The sequence below is a fragment of the Nesoenas mayeri genome (genome assembly GCF_963082525.1).
Source record: "Nesoenas mayeri genome assembly, chromosome: 2".
Taxonomy (NCBI): Eukaryota; Metazoa; Chordata; class Aves; order Columbiformes; family Columbidae; genus Nesoenas; species Nesoenas mayeri.
In genome coordinates, this window is record NC_137543.1 from 136,893,600 (window position 1) to 136,913,851 (window position 20,252).

Below are 20,252 nucleotides of genomic sequence, written 5' to 3' on the forward strand. Positions count from 1 at the left end.
TCATTTCCATAAAGCAAAACTTTTATTGCCTGTTATTTATATAAATAGGGTATCATACATTAAACCCCAGTTTACATTTATAAATGGAGAACATTCTGAATAGCTCTTCAACAGCAACATAAGGTGTGCAAAAATACTGGAAAGATAAATAAATATTCTGACAAGAAAAAAACAAAGTAACTGCTCTCCCATACCTACACATATCAAGTACCTCTTAGATTTTTAACTTTAAAAAGATCTTTGTCTATTAGGTAAGAATTTTAGATCAGAATAAATGTAGCAGATGTATTACGACATTAATGCTAAACTAGAAAATATAACCCAAAGTCCTGAATGTAATTATGTACATCTACGTTTCCACATTCTATCTTGTTGCAACTACACTTGAGTACTTAGAACTAGTGGTATTTTACAATATATTCTCTTTTAAAATAGCAATTTTCACAGTCCTGGCAATACGGTACCAGATTATTGCTAGCATTCCATTTAGTATTTCATAGCACGCAAGTGTTAAGTAACTCATATACTGTTTCTAGTAGTAAATAAACACACACCAAGTAAACTGATGTTATTATCACACGCCTTAAAACAGGTGGGGTTTTTTTTCCCTAATTTGTGTGAATTTTGTTGCCTACAAAGTGAAGGACAACAATACCAATTACTTCCTAGCACAGTATTAGCAAAATATCATTGACTCCCAAGTTAATAAATCATCCTGATTCCACCTGGTAACATAGCTAGAACTACTTCTGGTCAATGACCTAAAATTGTGCAGCCTTTTGGGAGCTGACTAGTAGCCACTAGTGACCAGAAGCAGGATTTATATAGGTTGATTTCCCACCTCTCAGCATATTTCTGCAGTACAGGGAAATGCTTATTATCCAAAAGTCTTCAAATGTTCTGTAGTCAAAACTCAGCATGTAGTTTAAAACTTAAATATTTACAAGTCTCCAGTCCTTGAGATTTCAGATCTTCACAGTACTATGTAAAAAATTAATTAATCAAATGAAACCTCCTATAGTTTCCCTGCACTTTGCACTGAAACAAATACATGACTTTTCAGGGTACTCCCCTAGGATATAGACATCGCTAGGAGACAAAACCCCCAAATTCTTTAGCATTAAAATTCACATCATTTAGGTATGTGGGCAAATTAAAAACCTTGAATAGCAATGATATCGCTTTACTATTAACAAAACTTGGGAAAAGAAATTTATTTTTCTTTAAAACAAAGATCTTTAGAATACATTTAACAGTGGCGATTTGAATGATCTTAGAAGGAAATGATCATTTGCATACAAAAAAGTGTGATCAAGCAACGAAAAGAGGAACCTACAGCAACACTTCCCGATCTTCTGAAAAACACTTTCTAGGTGTTTACTCTGAAGGCCCACTTCCACAGCATATAAACACTGCTTTGTTTGGAAAACAAATAAAAGGGCTGATCAGCACTACCCTGGAAAAATTATTAAAAGTTATTTGGATTTTTTAGGAAATCTCCAACTTTTAGGAAATCCAAAGACTCCACAATTCAAGGAGTGTTTTTAAACTGAACAGCTTCAACCATCGGAACAAGGACCACATTCCACACACAGAGGCTCATTTCAGGAATACCCGTTTCTAGCAAGCACAGTCATACACACATCATTTTGCTAATTGTATCACAATTTATTTTTTCACAGTCAGTAAGTCACAAATGACCTTTATCTAAAATACATGCTCGGACTATGATGGACATCCATGAGAGAGCCCCACATTTTCAAACGATATTTATGCTTGGACAGTCTCTGCTGGAATGAGATTCCCTGTTGTATCCAGCTGCATACACTTACACGAGCAGGCAGAAACCGGACACTCAGTATGGTCCCTAGATAACAATAGCAGAAAAACAGAAAACAACAGGTAAAAATCAAACAAGAATTTTGTAACCTAAACATTTAAGTAAATGCAGAGACATAGTATCTCAAAAAAGTTCAGCATCATAGTGGCTTTGCGTATGCCCTAAACTGACAAAGCATAACGACAGATACAGCAAAGCAGGCATGCCCTACCCAGTGCAGCAGACACATGTCAAATAAGAAAGATTTCAACATCAACTTACCTGAACCAGCTAAGCATGTGCCCAGCGTGTCCACCATGCCTGCAGTTGTGACACCAAGTAAACCAGTTGTTGAACTGGGCTAACTTCTTGTCTTTGCTAAGATCCACTTTTTCATCTGACTTGGATCCTCCTGTGCAGAGGCAAACCCACCCCCACAAATATGCTTGTAAATAACTATGCTTCATTTATATTTCAGTCCCAGTAATACTATCAGAACAAATTTGACATTAGGATCATGTGAAAAAGTGGCCTGATTTTCAAAGAGAACTCAGTAAAATTATTAAACAAAGAAGAACTGGTGGAAAGCCAAAACAAGAATTATATTGCTGAGCTGTTGTTTCACATCTGACAGACACAGACAGAATCTCTTTCAACAGTGATTTATGTTTCAGCAATTGATTTATGTTCCAGTGAATTATGGGCCTATTTTACTGCATATGAAATGTTCTGTTTTAAAAATAAAAATAAATATATAAAAAATATATGTATCAGTGAAAGAATGAGAGATATGAATAGATGACAACTGCACAGCTGTGCATGACTCTATAACAAGACTGACTTAAAAATATGGACAAAATTAGTTTCACATAGACCTTGTATAACACTGAGCTCAAGATGTTTAGAACCAAGAGGTTCCAACCATACTATCTCTTAGCTGTGACAGCATGACCCATGTGCTTTTATGACAGAAAGTTGACCACATTACATTTATTCTCTCTTCCTCTTCTAGCTAAAAATAAATTCATTTACATTCTAAGATTTCTCTAGTGTCTAGAATTCATCTCAACAATCTCATTTCCCATTTCTTACAGTTTTAAGGCTCACAATACTGACCACCACAATGCCTGAATCTTTTCATCTGTTTAACCATGGAATTTCACTGACAATTCACTGGGAAAATGGTCAGAACCAAGCAATTGTGCATATGGTCTGACACCAAGGAATTTAAACATAGGTTTCATCATAAAATCAGATGTGATGTAAACAAGTGTTCTACTCTCCCTCCTTCACAATGATGAGAATGAATATTTACAATATGAATACAAATAGAAAAAGGTGCAAGACAAGGTCTTCCAACAGGAACTGCTAATTAGGCCACTAACTAGTACTCTAGCTGAATAACTAAAATCCACTATGTTGCACCTGGACAGCTGGAAACTGGTGTTCCCATATTTATCAAGCAAAGCGCACAGCGAGGAAGGGGTTTACGGCAACCAGGACAGCTTGTAACCTTCGACTTAGTTGGTGAACCGCTAACTCCATATTGGCTAAAACCTCGTCCCTGATGAGGAATAGCTGAACAGCTGTAGGAGATAGATTTTCCACAGAAATTGCAACTCACAAACACCTAAAGAGGACAAAACAAAATGATTATTTTTTTGGCTTTTTTTAAGCTAACAAAGACTTATTTACTGGATATTCTAGACAGTGCCCTGGAAAGCCAAGGCTACTTGTGACTGAGTTCCTAACAACTTGGCTTATATGTTTGGCATGCAGTGCTGAGAAGTAGGCCTTAATGATGCTCACTTGCCTCAAAAGCACATAAAAATATTCACAATTGCTAAGACTTGGAAAGGTATTATTTAAGATAATACAAAGTTATAATTGCAGAAATGAAATTTACTTAATTAAATCTGGTCTTTTCCTCCTTATAGTCAGACGATGCACTCTAGAGTCCCCAACATGAGGATTTTCCTGTGCCACAAGTTGTGACTTGATACCAATGAGCACATATTTTAAACTCTTCAGGGGTAGTTTATGTTGATCGCATAAAGAAGGAGCAGTAAACTCAACTTCCACCTGCTTGGAGGAGTACAGATGCAGCTCTCCTAAAACAGCCACGACAGATACACGAATTCCAAAACAGCAAACCTTAGACACCAGTGGGCCCTGAAATGCACATACTTAGCAGATGTGAGAGAGCGGAATGTGCTGTGGTAACACCATGGTGGCTAAAAATGCCACCAGATGTTAAGCACTTGTACAGGGCGTCAGTTGTTGGTTTAGCTTATGTTCAGAACTGATAATGAAAGTTGCTGCTGTTCGCTTTTAGTTTAGGATCAAGGGCTTCAAAATAGCTTCAAGGTTTGCTTCAATTAAAACAGAGCCAATTTGAACTGGTTCTTCATTCAATTCCCTGATTTCAGCATCATCCTTACCAAGATGCAGAATTCAGCTGGTTGATACATCTCTGATTTTGTTTTTCAGTGTGCGAGGAAAAAAAAACCAGTTGCCCAAGGAAAAAAACAAACAAACAAACAGTTGCCCCAGAAAAAGTATTGAAAAGTTACAGTTTCTGAAAGACAACCTGTTGTTTGAAAGAAAAAGGTTTAAGAAAAAAAAAAATAAAACACACTTTAATAAAAATGCTAGGGAACTGACTTCCTAGATTAGATATGAAGAAATGTAGTTTTGTTTACCATATTTCTGTACTCTCTATCAAAACAGTTTTTAAGTCCTTCCTCAAAAATTATTTTGAAAAAAGCATGGCTACTGTTCTAGGGCAGCCTTAGCGTAAGTCTTTCTTTTACACTTGAATCTTCACAAAAGCCAAAGTGCAGCCAGCAACTTTTTTCTATAGAACTGCATGCTACTGTCCTTTCAGGATTGGTCCCAGTTCATACAAGAATTACATTTACCTGGGCTAAAGGTTTTGAACTGGGGTCCAGCTTACTCCTATGGATGTCAAATTCTGCACGTTTGTGCCAAAACCTCCAAGCATCTAAAAGGTTCCTGTAGTTCTCAATCCAGTACTGAACCCTCTCATCCTTAAGTACATCTGATGGAGAACCCTAAAGCAAGCAGGAAAAAATGTCAGACACAGGCTGAAGATATGCAACACGTATTACTCACTTTCTCAAAAGACTTTACTAAGAGTACTACAAGATATGAGAAATGATACAGTCTAACTTGTTTAGAAAAAAAAGATCCGTTCAACTATAATGTGTTTGCTAAAAGTTTTTTTCAGTCTGCCTCTCTGGTTGAAAATACCCGTGCTGCCATGTCCACTAAAACCTGGTGTCTGTCAGACGAAGGATAATAAAATTCTGTCACATATCAGAGTCTATGTCATTGTTATGATTACATGTGGAGTTAAATACAGTGCTGGCGATAGCTGCAACTGTGTAAGGGCTAAGACAAGGCCATCATAAAAAAACCAAAACTGATACCTACAGACAAACAAAAAAAACCCCTCACCTCAGTTCTCTGTCATAATCTCAAAACAAAAAATAATGTTTCGAACCTATCAGAAAAAACATCAGCAGCAGGCAGGGGAATGGGTATTCCAATTCAGTTAGTGAAAGGTGCTTTTTTCTCATTTTGCCTCTTTCCCCTACAATCTCCTAAAGCTATTTCAACCAGAGAGAGTGAAGATTCACATTTGTAGTTAACATTGAATGCTTCAGATGATTCCACAAAACAGGCATGATAAATATTGTCAAATTATTATGGAAAATACATTTTACCTCACAAGATTCAATATTATACTGCTAAAGAAAATGTTTAATTGCCTCCTATAGAAATTTATTTTTGAGTAAAACACCAACCTGTAGCATGCAATAGCTTGCTGTCTGGACATCTCCAGTTCTGTCAACATAACTTTCCATCAAGTCCACTCCATCTTTTGTCAACCCTGTTAACAGTATTCCCTCCAAATTCCCAGCATCTTTCATTTCATTTGTCAGCTTTTCAATAAATCTGTTCAACTATTAAAAAAACAAACAAACAAACAACACTGAACTTTTGCCATTTGTTCATCCCTTCCTAACTTTACGTTGGCCTGTGTCAAAACTTTCAGCAATTGAATGGCCTCCTTTAACAGTGTCTTTTGCTAACCGAATACACTGTTTACAGAATGCTATAAAGGAAAATCTATATGACTATATCGACTATATTGCAGGAATTCAAATATTTATCAGCAAACTTTAAGCTTCTCGATATGAAGTACAAAGAGGGAGGTTACGTATTCTTTAAATACTTCAGTGAATTAAAAAAAAACATTCTCGCTTTAAAACCAAGCCTTAATTCAAGAGAAGGTAAATATCTGGAAATAAATGCTGAATAAATAGAAACCCAGTAAGATAGCTAATGCAATAACATTTAACAAACCAGCATGTCATCAATATTAAAAAAAAGACAAAATTAAGCTGAAGGTACAAACTGACAACCAGATCATACCGTATCTTATATCGTATTGTGATGAGAGAAAACAAGTCACTCTTCACTAATTTCTTCCAGCGTTCAAGCCTCCACCCCAGAGTTTCTTCCACCAAAAAAGCTTAACAGTTTGCTTAAATGTTCAACCACAGACTTACCTGAGTATCATTAAGGAACTTGCAAGCAAACGCCACTCTGTCTCGTACAGCTACGTTGTTTTCATACTTTGGAGAGAAAAACGGGAATACTAGCGTCACACACAAGCTTCTGCTTTTTCAATACATCGCTTGTGAAAGTCAGAACATTTGTGCTATTGTATAACTAATACTACAAATTCAAAAACAGAAAAATAAAATAACCAGTCTAACCACCTGATTCTTTCCTAAAATAATGACTAAAAGTTTAAAAACAAACAAACAAACACCAAAAAAAACCCCAGACACTTAAGAATAGAATCCTTGACTAGATTCGTTCTGGTACTCAGCTTTTCCACATAAATTTCAACAGGTTTCTTTACAGTAAAAATTAAAATACTTGTCTGTCAGTTTCCAATTCATCAACAAAAAACAACTATAAAATTATTACATAATATCCAGAGAACATGAGCATTCTCTCACGCCAGTGTAAAAAGAAGAAAAGACTTTGGTTTCTGTCCTCTGAGATTCTTCCCTTATTCTGATTTAAAACCTTAAAAGCGTTATATTATGACAATTTTGGCTTTAACAGGTTGAGGAAAATGACCCTGTTGCATTACAGGACTCTTCCCTTGATCTGAATAATTCCTACTGAATCAAGTATTTTTGTTGTTGGCTAACCAAGGACCAAGTATGTTACCCGTCTAAAAGCTCAAAGTATCTCATAATTAAAGATTTAGTTTGCTCGTCAAATAGCAAGTTTATACCAATTTCAGAAGACATGAAACTACTGTTTATGGTTTCAACACAGTAAAATTATTTTAACAAGGAACAATACAATTCAATGCAAATATAGCTTGATGAAAGTTCTACAAGCTCCCCTGCACTAACTCTGCTTTGTGCATTTCTATTATTAAGCTCTCTCTCTCCATTTTTCTTCCTGCTTTAATTATTTTGATAATGCTTTTCTAATGGTTTAAGAATTCCACACTAAAAAAAAATACCTCTATCTGGACTATACTGGATATTTTGGCTGCCTATGCATGTTTTTATGTGCTTTGTCTGCTAACACAATATTCACTAATATGAAATGTCTATTTAGGAGGAAAAAAAAAAAGGTACTGGCCACCATCAGAAGAAAATAATACATTCTAATCTGATTAATTAATGGAGTATATAGCACTTCTCCTACATATGTGTATACATATATCTACCTATTACTTAAAGGAATTCTAATATAAGAAAAATTTACTCACCAAAACACCATCATATGAACCAGACTCACTTGTCAGGAAAGCAAACATAGCACACAAGTAGGGATTGTTCAACTGCAGCCTCAGAGTACTGCACATTTCTCTCCAAAGCGAGTTCTTCTCATCTGTGTAGCCTGACAGAGCCATTGCCACTACATTAAGGTTCAGATCACCTGTGTTATTAAAAACAATCAATGAAACAATATTCAATTTAAGGACTTTAAAAAATCCAATTAAAACTGCAACTTAAAGTATCAGTTTGAAGCAGAATGTTTTGTCAGAATGCAAGACAAAATGCAGTACAACTAATGCTAGCTAAAATAAACGTGCATACACTAGTGTTTCTTAGTTTCTACTTTACAGTTAGCAGCTCTGAAGTTGCAAGCCCACATGCATGACAGCCTCAGTTATACTTTAAGCAACATCATACTGGTTCTGGTATTTTGAAATAGTTTTGAACTGCTAAATATATTCCTACTGCTATAATAAAATATTGTTTTACCATAATTCACATCCACAAGAAGTTAAAAGATAGGATTGCACATGTAGCCATCACGTTAACAGACCTAGTTGGAGGATGACAATTGCATATAGCAGCTTCAAGTCAACAACTTTCCTAAACACAATCTATTTAATCTAAATATTAATCTTGTCGGAAAGTTCCATTTTATTTTTTAATTCAAAGATAGCTTGTCTCTGCTCTGAACCTTCTCTATGTAAAGCACACACACGCTTCCCCCCACCAAGAACAGCTTCCTTCATGCCTTACCAAACCACTTCAGTGACAAGATAGTCTTCTGTATTTAAAAAGAGAACAAAGACGCAAATCGGAGTTGTAGGAGGAATACTGCTAAGAAAACAGAGCAAAAATACCTCCATCTCCTGGCTCCAGTGTCTTAACTTTTCCCTCATATACTGTAACTCTTACCAAATATTACTCCAAAACAACTGTTTTTCTGCAGACCCTACATATTACATTTCAGTTATTCTGCAGCCACTGCACTGGCAGAAGGCTGCACACAGCCAGACAGAAGCAGATGTACGTGACATGCAGCCAACATGCAACTCCATTAAAATAAAAGAAGCCAGTAGTTCTGAGAGTAACACATTCTGGGATCTGTATCAATAGGAAATTCTGAAACATAAAATCGATTTTAACTAGACAGTAAAGCATATGATAGTCTGCAGAGTGAAAGATTAGGACTTGTCAGATTCTCAGGCTTCAATATAACCACTTCAAGCAACTTTTTTATAAGACAACACAGGCACCTTTTCCATACTATCTTCCATAAAAATCTACTAAGGTGATAAAATGCCAAAACAAAAGATACCAAGCACAATCCACACCTTTTCCTGAGGAAGCTCCTTTATTTAGAACTTGTATTGCTCGCCGTATGTCCAAGTTGAAAAGTGCAACAGCAGCTGCTCGCTCCCAGTCTCCTTCCTGTTCCAGTGAATTTAAAAAAGGTTCCACATCTAAGTCTGTTCCCTTCTTTATCCACCCACAGAGCTGCAAAGCCAAGGATCTCTCCTCACTCAGATACTGAATAATATCTGCCTGTCTATCAGATCCACTCCTGCTGTGCCTGAGGTTCTCTGTTGTTCCTAGAAATGGGGAATAAGTCAAATTATGCTTAAATCACAATTTAAACTGCAATTGCGACACAACACTTCACTTTCAATCATGAGAGGACAAAAGCTGAGTATCGTATTTTAGTACTTTAAATTATCATCACTAAAAACTCCATGGTAAGGATCAGCATGCACAAAAATATTTTGATCTGCTAAAAGTCATGCATGTAGACTTGACACATATTCCTCACTAAGTCTTTTTCTTTCCTCTACCTCCTAAGGTTTTGGAGGTTCTTGTCACAGATGACAGGAGTGATCAGTATATCCAATTTGCAAACATGTAATACACAGTTAAGCACCTGCTCTACCAGTTCTCTTCTTCTTAGCAAGCATCAACGTGCTAGAAGCATTCTCACCACTTAAGACTTTTTTTTTTTTGTTCCAAGGAGCATAAATATTAATAAGACATAATGAATACAGAAAGAAAGATTCAAATAATAGATTATACTAATAAAAACTTCACTGAGCATGAGAAGCATAATGTGATGCACCACGGGCAATTACCACTTCAGAATAAGGCAGCTTATTTAAACAGTGATACAAACGTAGTCGGTGCATTAGCAGGGACTACAGTAAAGTCAGCTTTCTAGAACTACACCTCCATGTGGAACTTTGAAAAGAACACTGAAAATTCTGGAAAGTACTGTAAAATAAACTGTAAACTTACATGTTTGAAAACACAAATACAAATACATAATTTCTGTATTTTTAAATAGACTCTTTTCAACAATTTTTAAAGACAAGCCCGTGACTGCATCATTCTGTACCAATACTACAATAAACCTTATCAAAGTTGGCACACTCTTACCCAAAGATGACTTCACAATTGATTTAATGCCAGCATAAACTAAGGGACCTTTGTTTCCTGTAAGTTTTTGATCCATATCTTCAGTATACTGCTTCATAAGTATTTTCATGTATAGGAAGCTTAATTTTTCCCAAGTGTTTGAAAAACTTCTTTTTAATTAAAAGTCACATCCTATTAATATATGCAAAGTATTTACAGGATGTTGTGTTATACTTAAAAGATTTTCATGCACTTCATGTAACTGGTTTACATATAAAGGCATATTACTTCTTCAAGATATAAACTACATTAAAGTAAAGGATATAATGCAGAGTGTACCAAAGCGATTTCAGCTGAGGATCTTCATTTCCAGCTAGTAGGTGATTTCTCCAAACTTGTTCAGTATCAAGACCGTACCTTGACAGAGCTCTGAGCCGCATTTTGGTTGCTATGTCTTTTTCCAATGAACTAGCCTTTCCTTCTTCTGTACACTCATATAAATGTCGTCCACAAGCCCACATTAATGATGTCACAGGACTCCATGCAAGAGAAATTCTTTCAAAAACTGTGAAGTCAGACATAGTCCTGTTGGGAGTCACTACTACCATTCGATTTTGGCTTGTGGGATGCCAGGCAAATGAAGCAATATAGTTTTCACATGGTTGAACACTTCTTTCAATTATTGTTGGCTCAGTTTCATCCCCAATAGGAGTGGGAGTATGCTGCATGTCATACAGTCTAATGATATTACTATCCCTTGTTAAAGTAGCTAACAGTCCTGTTCTTGTTGGGCACCACGCAACTTTTGTTAAGGGTTTTGGTTGCTCTGTCAAGGTCAAAACAGGCTTCTCAAACTTTCTTAAATCCCATATGGCAACCTGACCTTCATAGAAGGAAGCTACACGATCGTGGAAATAGGGATCAACAGTCACTCCTTGGACAGCCTTGGTATTGACAAATATTTTTTGGCTCGTGTTCCTCAGATCAAAGATAGCCAGATTTCTATGCATTCCAGCTAAAAGCAGCTTCTGGTCCCGTGGAAGCCAACAGAGAGAGAGACAAGCATCGTTCTGTCCCAATTCATACAGCGGCTTTGTTACTACCAGTCCCACTTCTGGATCTCCTGCTGACAGTCTTACTTTCTCTGTAGCAACTGCAGTCTCTGGGGCGTATTTGCTACTGATATCCCAGATCAACACCGAAAAGTCAGCCCGATGTTTATCTAACCCAGCAGCAAGCCAATTGCTATCTAGCGGGTTCCACGCTAGAGTATTGCACTGCCGTGCGTGTTTGGGAACAAACTCTTTGCCTATCAAGTCTTTAGATTTTGAGTTGTGATCTTGACCAAGGCTAGTAAGTACCACTCGGCCATTGGCCTGTCCAACAGCAAGGAGACATTCAGGATCATACTTTGGATACCAGGCCACACATTTCATATACGGTGTATCTGAATTTATTGACAAGAGCGTAGCTGTAGTTTCTTCTGATAAGCGCAAGGACCCTGCCTTGAGTTCCGAACTTACAGCAGAGTCAATGTGATAAAGGCTCAATTCCGAATCACATACAACAAATCGGTCCACGTGGTGTGGGGCCCACAGAATGTCGGGTTTGGAGCCACTCATGTTTAGGGTAAGATTACAAGCAAGTTAAGCTCTTGTAAGAAGATTCAGGTGACATCCATGCATATGGTAACTGTTGAAAAAATAATTTGTAGGAATGTTATCAAACCCCAAATTCTTTTGTAATCTGGAATTATCTTCAAACAAACAAGAACATCTGAATGACTTTGATACACATACACATTTCAGGCCCAAATCTGAATCCCTTCCACAGCAGCACGCTTTGTTTTTGCTGTGATATACCTACTGAGGCAAAACCAACACAACCACAAACAAACTGACAGCAGGATTTGCTGTGTTTACAACCCCCCCACCAGTATTATTTCATTATCATGGAAGAAAGAATCAAAGGAAATGTGATGTGGCTTGATATGTGGGTGTAGTGCTGATAAAGAGCCACACCCTAAAACACACAGAAAACTTCTCTGCCTAATTCATGTGCATTAATAGACAGAAATTAGAGTCAGTCTGTTCTGTCTAAGTCTGTTCTATAACCTAAAAAGTCTTCACAGAATCACAGAATGTAAGGGATTGGAAAGGACCTTGAAAGATCATTTAGTCCAGGCCCCCTGCCAGAGCAGGAACACCCAGATGAGGTTACAAAGGAAGGTGTCCAGGCGGGTTTTGAATGTGTCCAGAGAAGGAGACTCTACAACCTCCCTGGGCAGCCTATTCCAGTGCTGTCACCCTCACTGAGAAGTTTCTTCTCAAATTTAAATGGAACCTTCTGTGTTCCAGTTTGTACCCATTACCCCTTGTCCTATCACTGGTTGTCACCGAGAAGAGCCTGGCTCCATCCTCTTGACACTCACCCTTTACATATTTATAAACATTAATGAGGTCACCCTTCAGTGTCCTCTTCTCCAAGCTAAAGAGACCCAGCTCCCTCAGCCTTTCCTCATACCGGAGATGCTCCACTCCCTTGATCATCTTTGTTGCCCTGTGCTGGACTCTCTCCAGCAGTTCCCTGTCCTTCTGGAACTGAGGGGCCCAGAACTGGAAGTCTTGCCCTCTTTGAAGATTTCTACAGAAATACAACTCCCCACTCCCCATCTTGTTTTCCTGCCCCTAACCCCACCTTCTGCCCCAACACGCCTTCTCTTCATTGGTATGTGTCCCACCAGCATTCACAAGCTTACACTGCTGTTTTCACCATCACTTACGTTTTCAGTAGCTGTATGTCCAGAATCATCACACGCAGACACACAAAGGCCCCACACCTCCTATAAACTTCTACAACTGGAGAAAGGGCCGCACTGGAGTTGGAAGCAGGAGAAGGAAGCGTTATTTACTCTTCCTCCTTTATGTGTCTGCTGGTTACCCCTCAGCCCGACTCCTACGAGCCCGTAGGCCTCAGCCCGGCACGACGCGGGACCCGAGCAACGAGGAGGCCGCTGAGGGGCGAACCACCACCCACCACCCGCACCGGCCGCGGCAACTGCTCACCCGGCTGCGGGGCGCTCCACACGGCCGCCAGCCGGCCCCGCTGTCCGCGGGGAAAGCGAGAGGCGCAGGCGGGTGCCCGGCTGCGGAGGGGAAGGAAAAGCTGTGGCGCTTCCGGCGGGCGGGGAAGGAAAAGCGGTTGCGTTTCTGTCGTGCCGCGGCGGCTGCTGGGAAGTGGTGGCGTCACGGCTGGAGCCGGGGGCCGTGGGGCGGCCGGGGGCTGTGGGGCGGCCGGGGGCTGTGGGGGAGCCGGGGGCTGTGGGGGAGCCGGGGGCTGTGGGGGAGCCGGGGGCTGTGGGGCGGCCGAGGGCTGTGGGGGAGCCGCGGGCTGTGGGGGAGCCGGGGGCTGTGGGGCGGCCGGGGGCTTGTGGGGGAGCCGGGGGCCGTGGGGCGGCCGGGGGCCGTGGGGCGGCCGGGGGCTGTGGGGGAGCCGGGGGCTGTGGGGCGGCCGGGGGCTTGTGGGGGAGCCGGGGGCTGTGGGGCGGCCGGGGGCTGTGGGGGAGCCGGGGGCTGTGGGGCGGCCGAGGGCTGTGGGGGAGCCGCGGGCTGTGGAGGAGCCGGGGGCTGTGGGGCGGCCGGGGGCTTGTGGGGGAGCCGGGGGCTGTGGGGGAGCCGGGGGCTGTGGGGAAGCCGCGGGCTGTGGGGGAGCCGGGGGCTGTGGGGGAGCCGGGGGCTGTGGGGGAGCCGGGGGCTGTGGGGCGGCCGGGGGCTGTAGGGGAGCCGGGGGCTGTGGGGCGGCCGGGGGCTGTGGGGGAGCCGGGGGCTGTGGGGCGGCCGGGGGCTGTGGGGCGTGGTCACGGCGCGGGTGGGGGCGGCCCGGCTAACGCTGGGAAGCTGTGTTTTAACCAAAATGGCAGGAATTGGCGTGGCTGACAGAGGTCGCGTCCCGCCGTGAGGCAGTGTCGGGGCGCGGGCAGGGTCACCCGTCCCGGGGTGTCCCTTGAGCTGCCCTCCCCGCGGGGCGGGACGCGGGGCTGGCGGGGACAGCACAACCGGCACCGGGGCGGGAGGTGAATGACTGAATGGTTTGGGTTGGAAGGGCCTTCCAAGCTCACCTAGTTCAACCCGCTGCCATGAGCAGCGACGGCTTCAATTAGATCACGTTGCTCAGAGCCCCCGTCCAGCCCGGCCTGGGATGTCTCCAGGGATGGGGCATCCACCACTTCTCTGGGCAACCTGGGCCCGGGTCTCACCACCCTCACTGTCAAAAATGTCTTAGAATCGGGTGCACCAGGGTGGTGGGCGTGCACAGTTTTTACACCGCGCTGGAAGCAGCGAGTAATGGGAACGACTGAACAGTGTCACGCTGGATGATGAGACTGCGGTGAACCGAGATGGTGAAAGAACCTCAGAAAATGTCCTGTGCCCGAATGTCCTTCCCCGGGCCTGCCCACATGGGAGCCGGCGGTGACACACGCTGTCGGGCAGCAGCATCCTCCCTCCCATTCATCTGGGCATCTCACCAATGGTGGTGTAGTAAATACAGATTTTCTAATGTGCACATGCAATAAATCCAGTAATTCTGCAAACATGAAAAGAGTTGGCTGTGACTGGTACGTGGGGCTGCTAAGAAATTGTGTCAAAACTTTTTTCTAGTGGGAAAGTCGGTTGTTTTCCTAAAGACAATTTTAATTTAATATGGAGTCATTTTGCTTTCTGTGAAAGTAGTTCTGTGACATGTTGGTGCCTTTGAAATAGTATTTCTGTTCCAAACGGTGACACTCTTGTGATGTCTCTTGTATTGCTTATCATCTGCAAAGCCAGTTGTTGCAAACAAGAGATTTCACTTGCTCGTGTGGAGCAGAGAGTGCTGAGTGTCACGGTGTGACAGCCCACCAGAGGTCCACTTCTGTCTGCAGAACAGGGCAGGTGACAACTGACGTAAAAATCCTCTGAGATATTGGCAGTGGCTTGTTAATGGAAATTTCTTCACCAAACAAGTAAAACAATCCTAAAACATTTTGGATATTCTCAGTGTCAAAAAAAATACTCTCCTGATCTCTTCTGTCAGCCATTGTCTGTGAAGGGAGGCAGTACCTGACACTGCAGAGCTTTCTCCTCTTGCAGATAAAGACGTCATAAGGGCCTGTGCCTGGAAATGGGAACTCTACATTTTCTGGTAGAATATCAAGTGTGCATTTTGAAGAAGGAATAATTGCTGGAACAGATAACAGATATGGCAGTATTTTCCAACACTCCAACTCTTCAACTAAAATTGTAGTATATTATTATACTACATTAATATTGTACATAGTATTTGTGTATCTTATAGGTGTAGTGTGGGAATCACTTGCTGAAATTTGGTCAAGCAATATGGGACGCTTTCCCCTTACAAGTCTCAGCAATGTAGCTTCTTAAGAAGAAAAAAGGTGGTATTTCAGAAGGGATGGCTTATACTCACCATAGCAAACACTGACTTAATTAGGATCAGATTTTATCCTTAGGTAGGATGTGAAATCTTCTACTCCCACATTACCTCTTGAGCTAATGTAGGCAGCAAGACTAGATTGCTGTCATCTGAATGGACTGTTTCCAGAGCGGGATGAAGAACGCTGGGAAAAATGTAGTCTGATTCCAAGTGCTACAGGGGAATATGGTGCACCAAGGAGACTCCAGCTGTGACCTGTCACCTTTTTGCATTTAGTCCCTCTGGCTTCTATCTTTCCAATTTCTTTTCCCTGTTCCAATCCAAGTGTTTAACAAGTGGGTGCAGATTACTTTTTTCAAAGGCTTACAGTTTGGCCAAAATTCAGTATATTTGCATGAGAGCCACAGCAACTACATCCCTCTTTCACCTTTCTCCTCCCCTAAGCTCTGTACTTTCTGAAATACACCTTACTGCTCTAAACTGTGAAAGGTGCAGATTTTATTTAAGCAAAGAAAAACACCTGTTTTTTATTAGCCTCATTCTTGGAAATGACCGGGTTGCTTTCGCTAAAACTTAGACAGAAAGACATCTGGCATGAATAGGTTCAGTTTATGTCTTTAAAGTTACATAAAGCTGTAAACAATGAAAACCAGAGTCTTAAATAGGAAATACTGGGCAATCTCAATAAACAGGTGTGATAACCAGTCTGTCCGTGATTTTACAGTTGTGTTAAATACACGTTCTCTAGATGTGTCCTTGGCTTCATCTCTAGTTATGGATATGCTCTGTGGTGGGAATTACAAGTGGATATGGAGTCTAATCTGGGCTCTACAGATGCCAAACAGCAGTCTTGGCTTGACTTCATAGACTCAGAAGCATACCCAGGGGAAGAACAATTGAGGTCTTGTTACCTAGACATGTAGAATAAACTCAAAATTCTCTCACTTATGTAAGTAAAGAAAAAAAAAAGGTATTATTGTCATTGCTCAGATTTCTCATGGATCATAACTAAATCCTGTCAATGGTAATTCTGTGTATTTTTTCTTATATCCTATATATTGTATCAAAGATAAAATGGAAGTGTTTGTGAATTCCTAGAGAGCAGTTATTAAACAAGATATTTCAATAAAGAGCTCAAAGGCAAGAAATAAGTTTTGTCAAAAGAAAAGAGAAAAATAGGTCTGTTTCATGGTAATATTCTGAAGGCACAGGAAAATTTGTGTCTCCCTTGGGGTTTGTAACATCTCTGCAGGAATAAGGGAATTATAGAAAAACTTGAAACATCATTCAAGAAAGGAAGAATTTCATATCTCATATGAAAAAAGCTTTAAATGTGTTAAACTTTAAGAATCTGTTAGGAGGCCAGACAACCTGTTTTGTCAGATAACAGAGTTATTCAGGGCGTGTTTTAAAAGCCTTCTGAATTAAAGACAAAACAAAACAAACAAACAAACAAACACAAACAGAAAAAAAAAAACAACCTATAAAATTTTATATTGAATCTGTTGGGGAGGATTATAAAACTGTGAAAGACAGTGATGAAACAGGCATTTGCCATCTATAAAGTATCAGAAACTATAATAAACTAAGGAGGTCTATAAAGGGCAACAAAAGACTTGTTTTGGCACAAAGGAGTGTGGTTTGGGGTATTTCAATGCAGAATATTGGCATATAGTTTAAAACTGAATTTTTTATTAGCTGATGTTTAAGAATTAATACTGAATATGTTTTATCTAAAATTTATTTTTAAATTTTGATAGCCCAACCAAATTATTAGTAGTTTCTAAGTAATATTAGTAAAGAAAAATATTTTATTTTTGTCTTTTTTTTAATACATAGGGACTGGAAGGTCTATTTGGCCCTAAAGGACCTTGCGGACCTCAGGTAAATGAAAAATAAGGTTTAAAAGTATTATTACATAGTTTTGTGAGAGAATTTGTATTATCCAAGAAGATATATTTCACATGTTATATATTCACAGGGTTTATTAAGGCACAAATATGATATTAATGGTACAACAAGTAGTTGATTTAGATTTCGTTCTAATATTCTTTCCATTCTAAAAGCATTCTTCCTCATAAAACCAGCCTTGTTTTTAATAATAGTAATCTTTAGGAACTCAGCAATTGTTTTGATAAATAAAGTAGGCCAAAATATTTGGAAAAATTAAGAGTAATTCAAATAGAATGGTCTATCATATATCAAAGGCAAAATTGGCAGCCTGTATTTTCATGTTTATCTGTTTCATTTTTCATCATTGCACTTCCTCTGCTACTGTTGAAGTGGGTCGCAGTGACTTTTTCACATCTGTTTCCGATAGTCACCTACTTGTTCTTTTTATAAAAAAGATGAAATTCAGTTTGTATTCCTAATATTTTCCCGTAGGAAAGTATGGGACATGAGTTTAGTTAACAATTGCAATAATCACATCATCTAACTTTTATTTTAAGAGGAAATTCTTTAGGTACTAGGGTATCAGCACCTGAAATGTGTGACATCTTACTCATTTTTTGAGTCCTAATGATGGTCCAAATATACTATGAACATATACACAAACTACAGAAGAGGTGTTTCCTGTGATTCTGGCACAAGAGAGATTCAGATAAATTTTAAAATGAAAAGTTGTATTTTGAACCAGTAAATGCTGTTACTCTAATGACAGGTGCCAAGCAAATTTAAAGGAAACACAAGAGCTATTCAGTGTTTAAGAATACAGAAGATTTTCACCTTCTCAGAAACCACTGTGTCACAGTTACTAGATCACATGAACTGTTGGGACATACACGTTTGAAAACTGATCATTCTACCATACTCAGAAATTATATTTCCTATGTTGATCTCAAAATAAATGCTGAAGCAGTGTTTAGTTAGTGACACCATTAATTTCTCAAACATTTCTGAGCCTTTTAAACTCTTGGATCTTTGCTTCTGTTTTCCACAGTGTGATTTTCCACTTTTAGTTTTCCTGTAGCTGTCTCTAAATTTGCAACTTTGTCCAATAGCAGCATCTTTATTTATATATAATGCAGAATATTTGTTTAGTTTTGAAGTTGTACTTAATTAATTAATTAGAGTATTAATATCTTTATCACTATTGTATAATAGCTATAATATAGAAAAGCTGCTTTTTCTATTTCCCCGTTCCTTGTAATTGATATGGCTAAAGAAACACATCAAAATAAATAAATCATTAAGGATCTAGTTCAGCTTGACCTTTGGCAAGTCTCATTTTAATCATACATTTTCTGGCCTCTCGGACATTGCTTACAGTTCTGATCAGTCGCTTTTATATTCTTTGGAAGATCTGCTTGATCTTCCATGTGTGAGAATTGCTTTCATGCAGTTGTATCTCAGACTGTTTCCATGAATTTCTCTTCATGAGATGAGGTTTGAATTCACTTTTTTTTGTAACTCTGGCTGCAGAATATTCTAAGTTTGCTCTGTGTACAAGTGTATGAGTTCTTTAAGAATTTTGAATAATGTAGGGACTTGGTACAGTGGAAGCTCAATCATGAGCTTCTTCCTTAAAGATCTCTTAAAGTTCCTAAGAGATCAAGATACACCAAGGTTAGTTAATGATTTTTGATACATTAATTGGAAACAGCTTTTTTCCGTACGACTGCATTATGCTTTTCCATATTTGTTTCTTGGAAGTTTGGCTTTTTTTTTCTAGTTTATGTGCATCTCTGAGATTTATTGTATTCATGTCATGTCTAGCCAAGAGGACTAGCCAAACTAGTCAAATTTAATCAGGAATGTGGAAACAGACCACCTAAATACCTAAACACCTAAAGTTTTGCATGTTGCAACACAATGTAAACACTGACTTCTTAAAGACATTGCAATTTCTAAATAAGCTATGTAAATCTACTGCTGCTCTTCCTCTTTACAGAAAAAAAGAAAAAAAAATACATAGTCTGACATTGCTGTCATTCACATTACTTCTGGTTTGGATTACGATTACTTAAACTTGCAAAAGTTCTTGCTTGGTGGAGCCTAGCAGACTGTGTCAGGTGTGCCGTTGTGTTCCTCCGTGCCATGATGCATACCCTTATATACTGCATATGGGCTAATCTGATTTTGGGTAACAGAAAGTAGCTTCAAACTCCTCTCAGTCCATGTAAAATTTATGTCTTTTTAAAAATATGCCAAATTATACAGATTCAGCAGTGTGATTGTGAAAGTTATAGGTACAGGTTGCAAGACTATTTTCCCTAGGTGTTAGTATTTCTTCTGAAAATCATTTATTTGTGCAAATCATACTTTCATTCTTTGTATATGCTGTGATTATCACTTAATTTTGTACTATTTCATAATAAATTCCTAATGCAAGTTACAGTATTCAAATGCCAATTATTTTCAGGGTGAAAAATGTTCCAGTAGGTCCAGCTGGCTTACTATGTCTTTTGACCGAGATATTAAAAATATTAATAATAAGCCTTTTGAGTAAGGAAGGTGACTGTTTGTAGACAGCAGAGCATCCTGTGCCACTGCATACATAAGGTTGGGTAAGAGTGAAAGAACATCTCAGCTTCCCTTGTTCCATTAGTATCGGTTGCTGCTGTCCATGTTATTGACTAAGATGCACAGAAATGTGAGCAAGGGGGATTGAAATAAAGACAGCAAGACTTTCAGAGACACATTTCCTTCTGAAGGTAATTACTTAATTTTATTAATTGCAAAACTAATCTATGAAAGCTTTGGAATTAATCTCTTATATTTTTAGGATATGCAAGGTCCTGAAGGAACACCTGGAC

General features: G+C 39.5%; 1 protein-coding gene across 3 annotated transcripts; it reads right to left on the minus strand.

Annotated features, from left to right (window-relative positions):
* On the minus strand, positions 1-13,213 carry MIOS (meiosis regulator for oocyte development). Of its 3 annotated transcripts, XM_080339168.1 has the most exons (12): positions 13,131-13,213; positions 12,848-12,940; positions 10,391-11,757; positions 10,087-10,185; positions 8,994-9,251; positions 7,650-7,819; positions 6,418-6,483; positions 5,650-5,808; positions 4,741-4,893; positions 3,245-3,449; positions 2,102-2,231; positions 1-1,867 (listed from the first exon to the last, which is right to left on the minus strand). In XM_080339168.1, the coding sequence occupies exons 3-12, from the start codon at positions 11,685-11,687 to the stop codon at positions 1,771-1,773; spliced, it is 2,634 nt and encodes an 877-aa protein (XP_080195294.1). In that variant the 5' UTR covers positions 11,688-11,757; positions 12,848-12,940; positions 13,131-13,213; the 3' UTR covers positions 1-1,770. The 3 variants fall into 3 exon arrangements, with proteins under 3 accessions (XP_080195294.1, XP_080195293.1, XP_080195295.1); XM_080339167.1 differs by having other exon boundaries at positions 12,848-13,210; XM_080339169.1 differs by lacking the exon at positions 4,741-4,893 and having other exon boundaries at positions 12,848-13,210.
* Between the last annotated feature and the right edge of the window lie 7,039 nt (positions 13,214-20,252).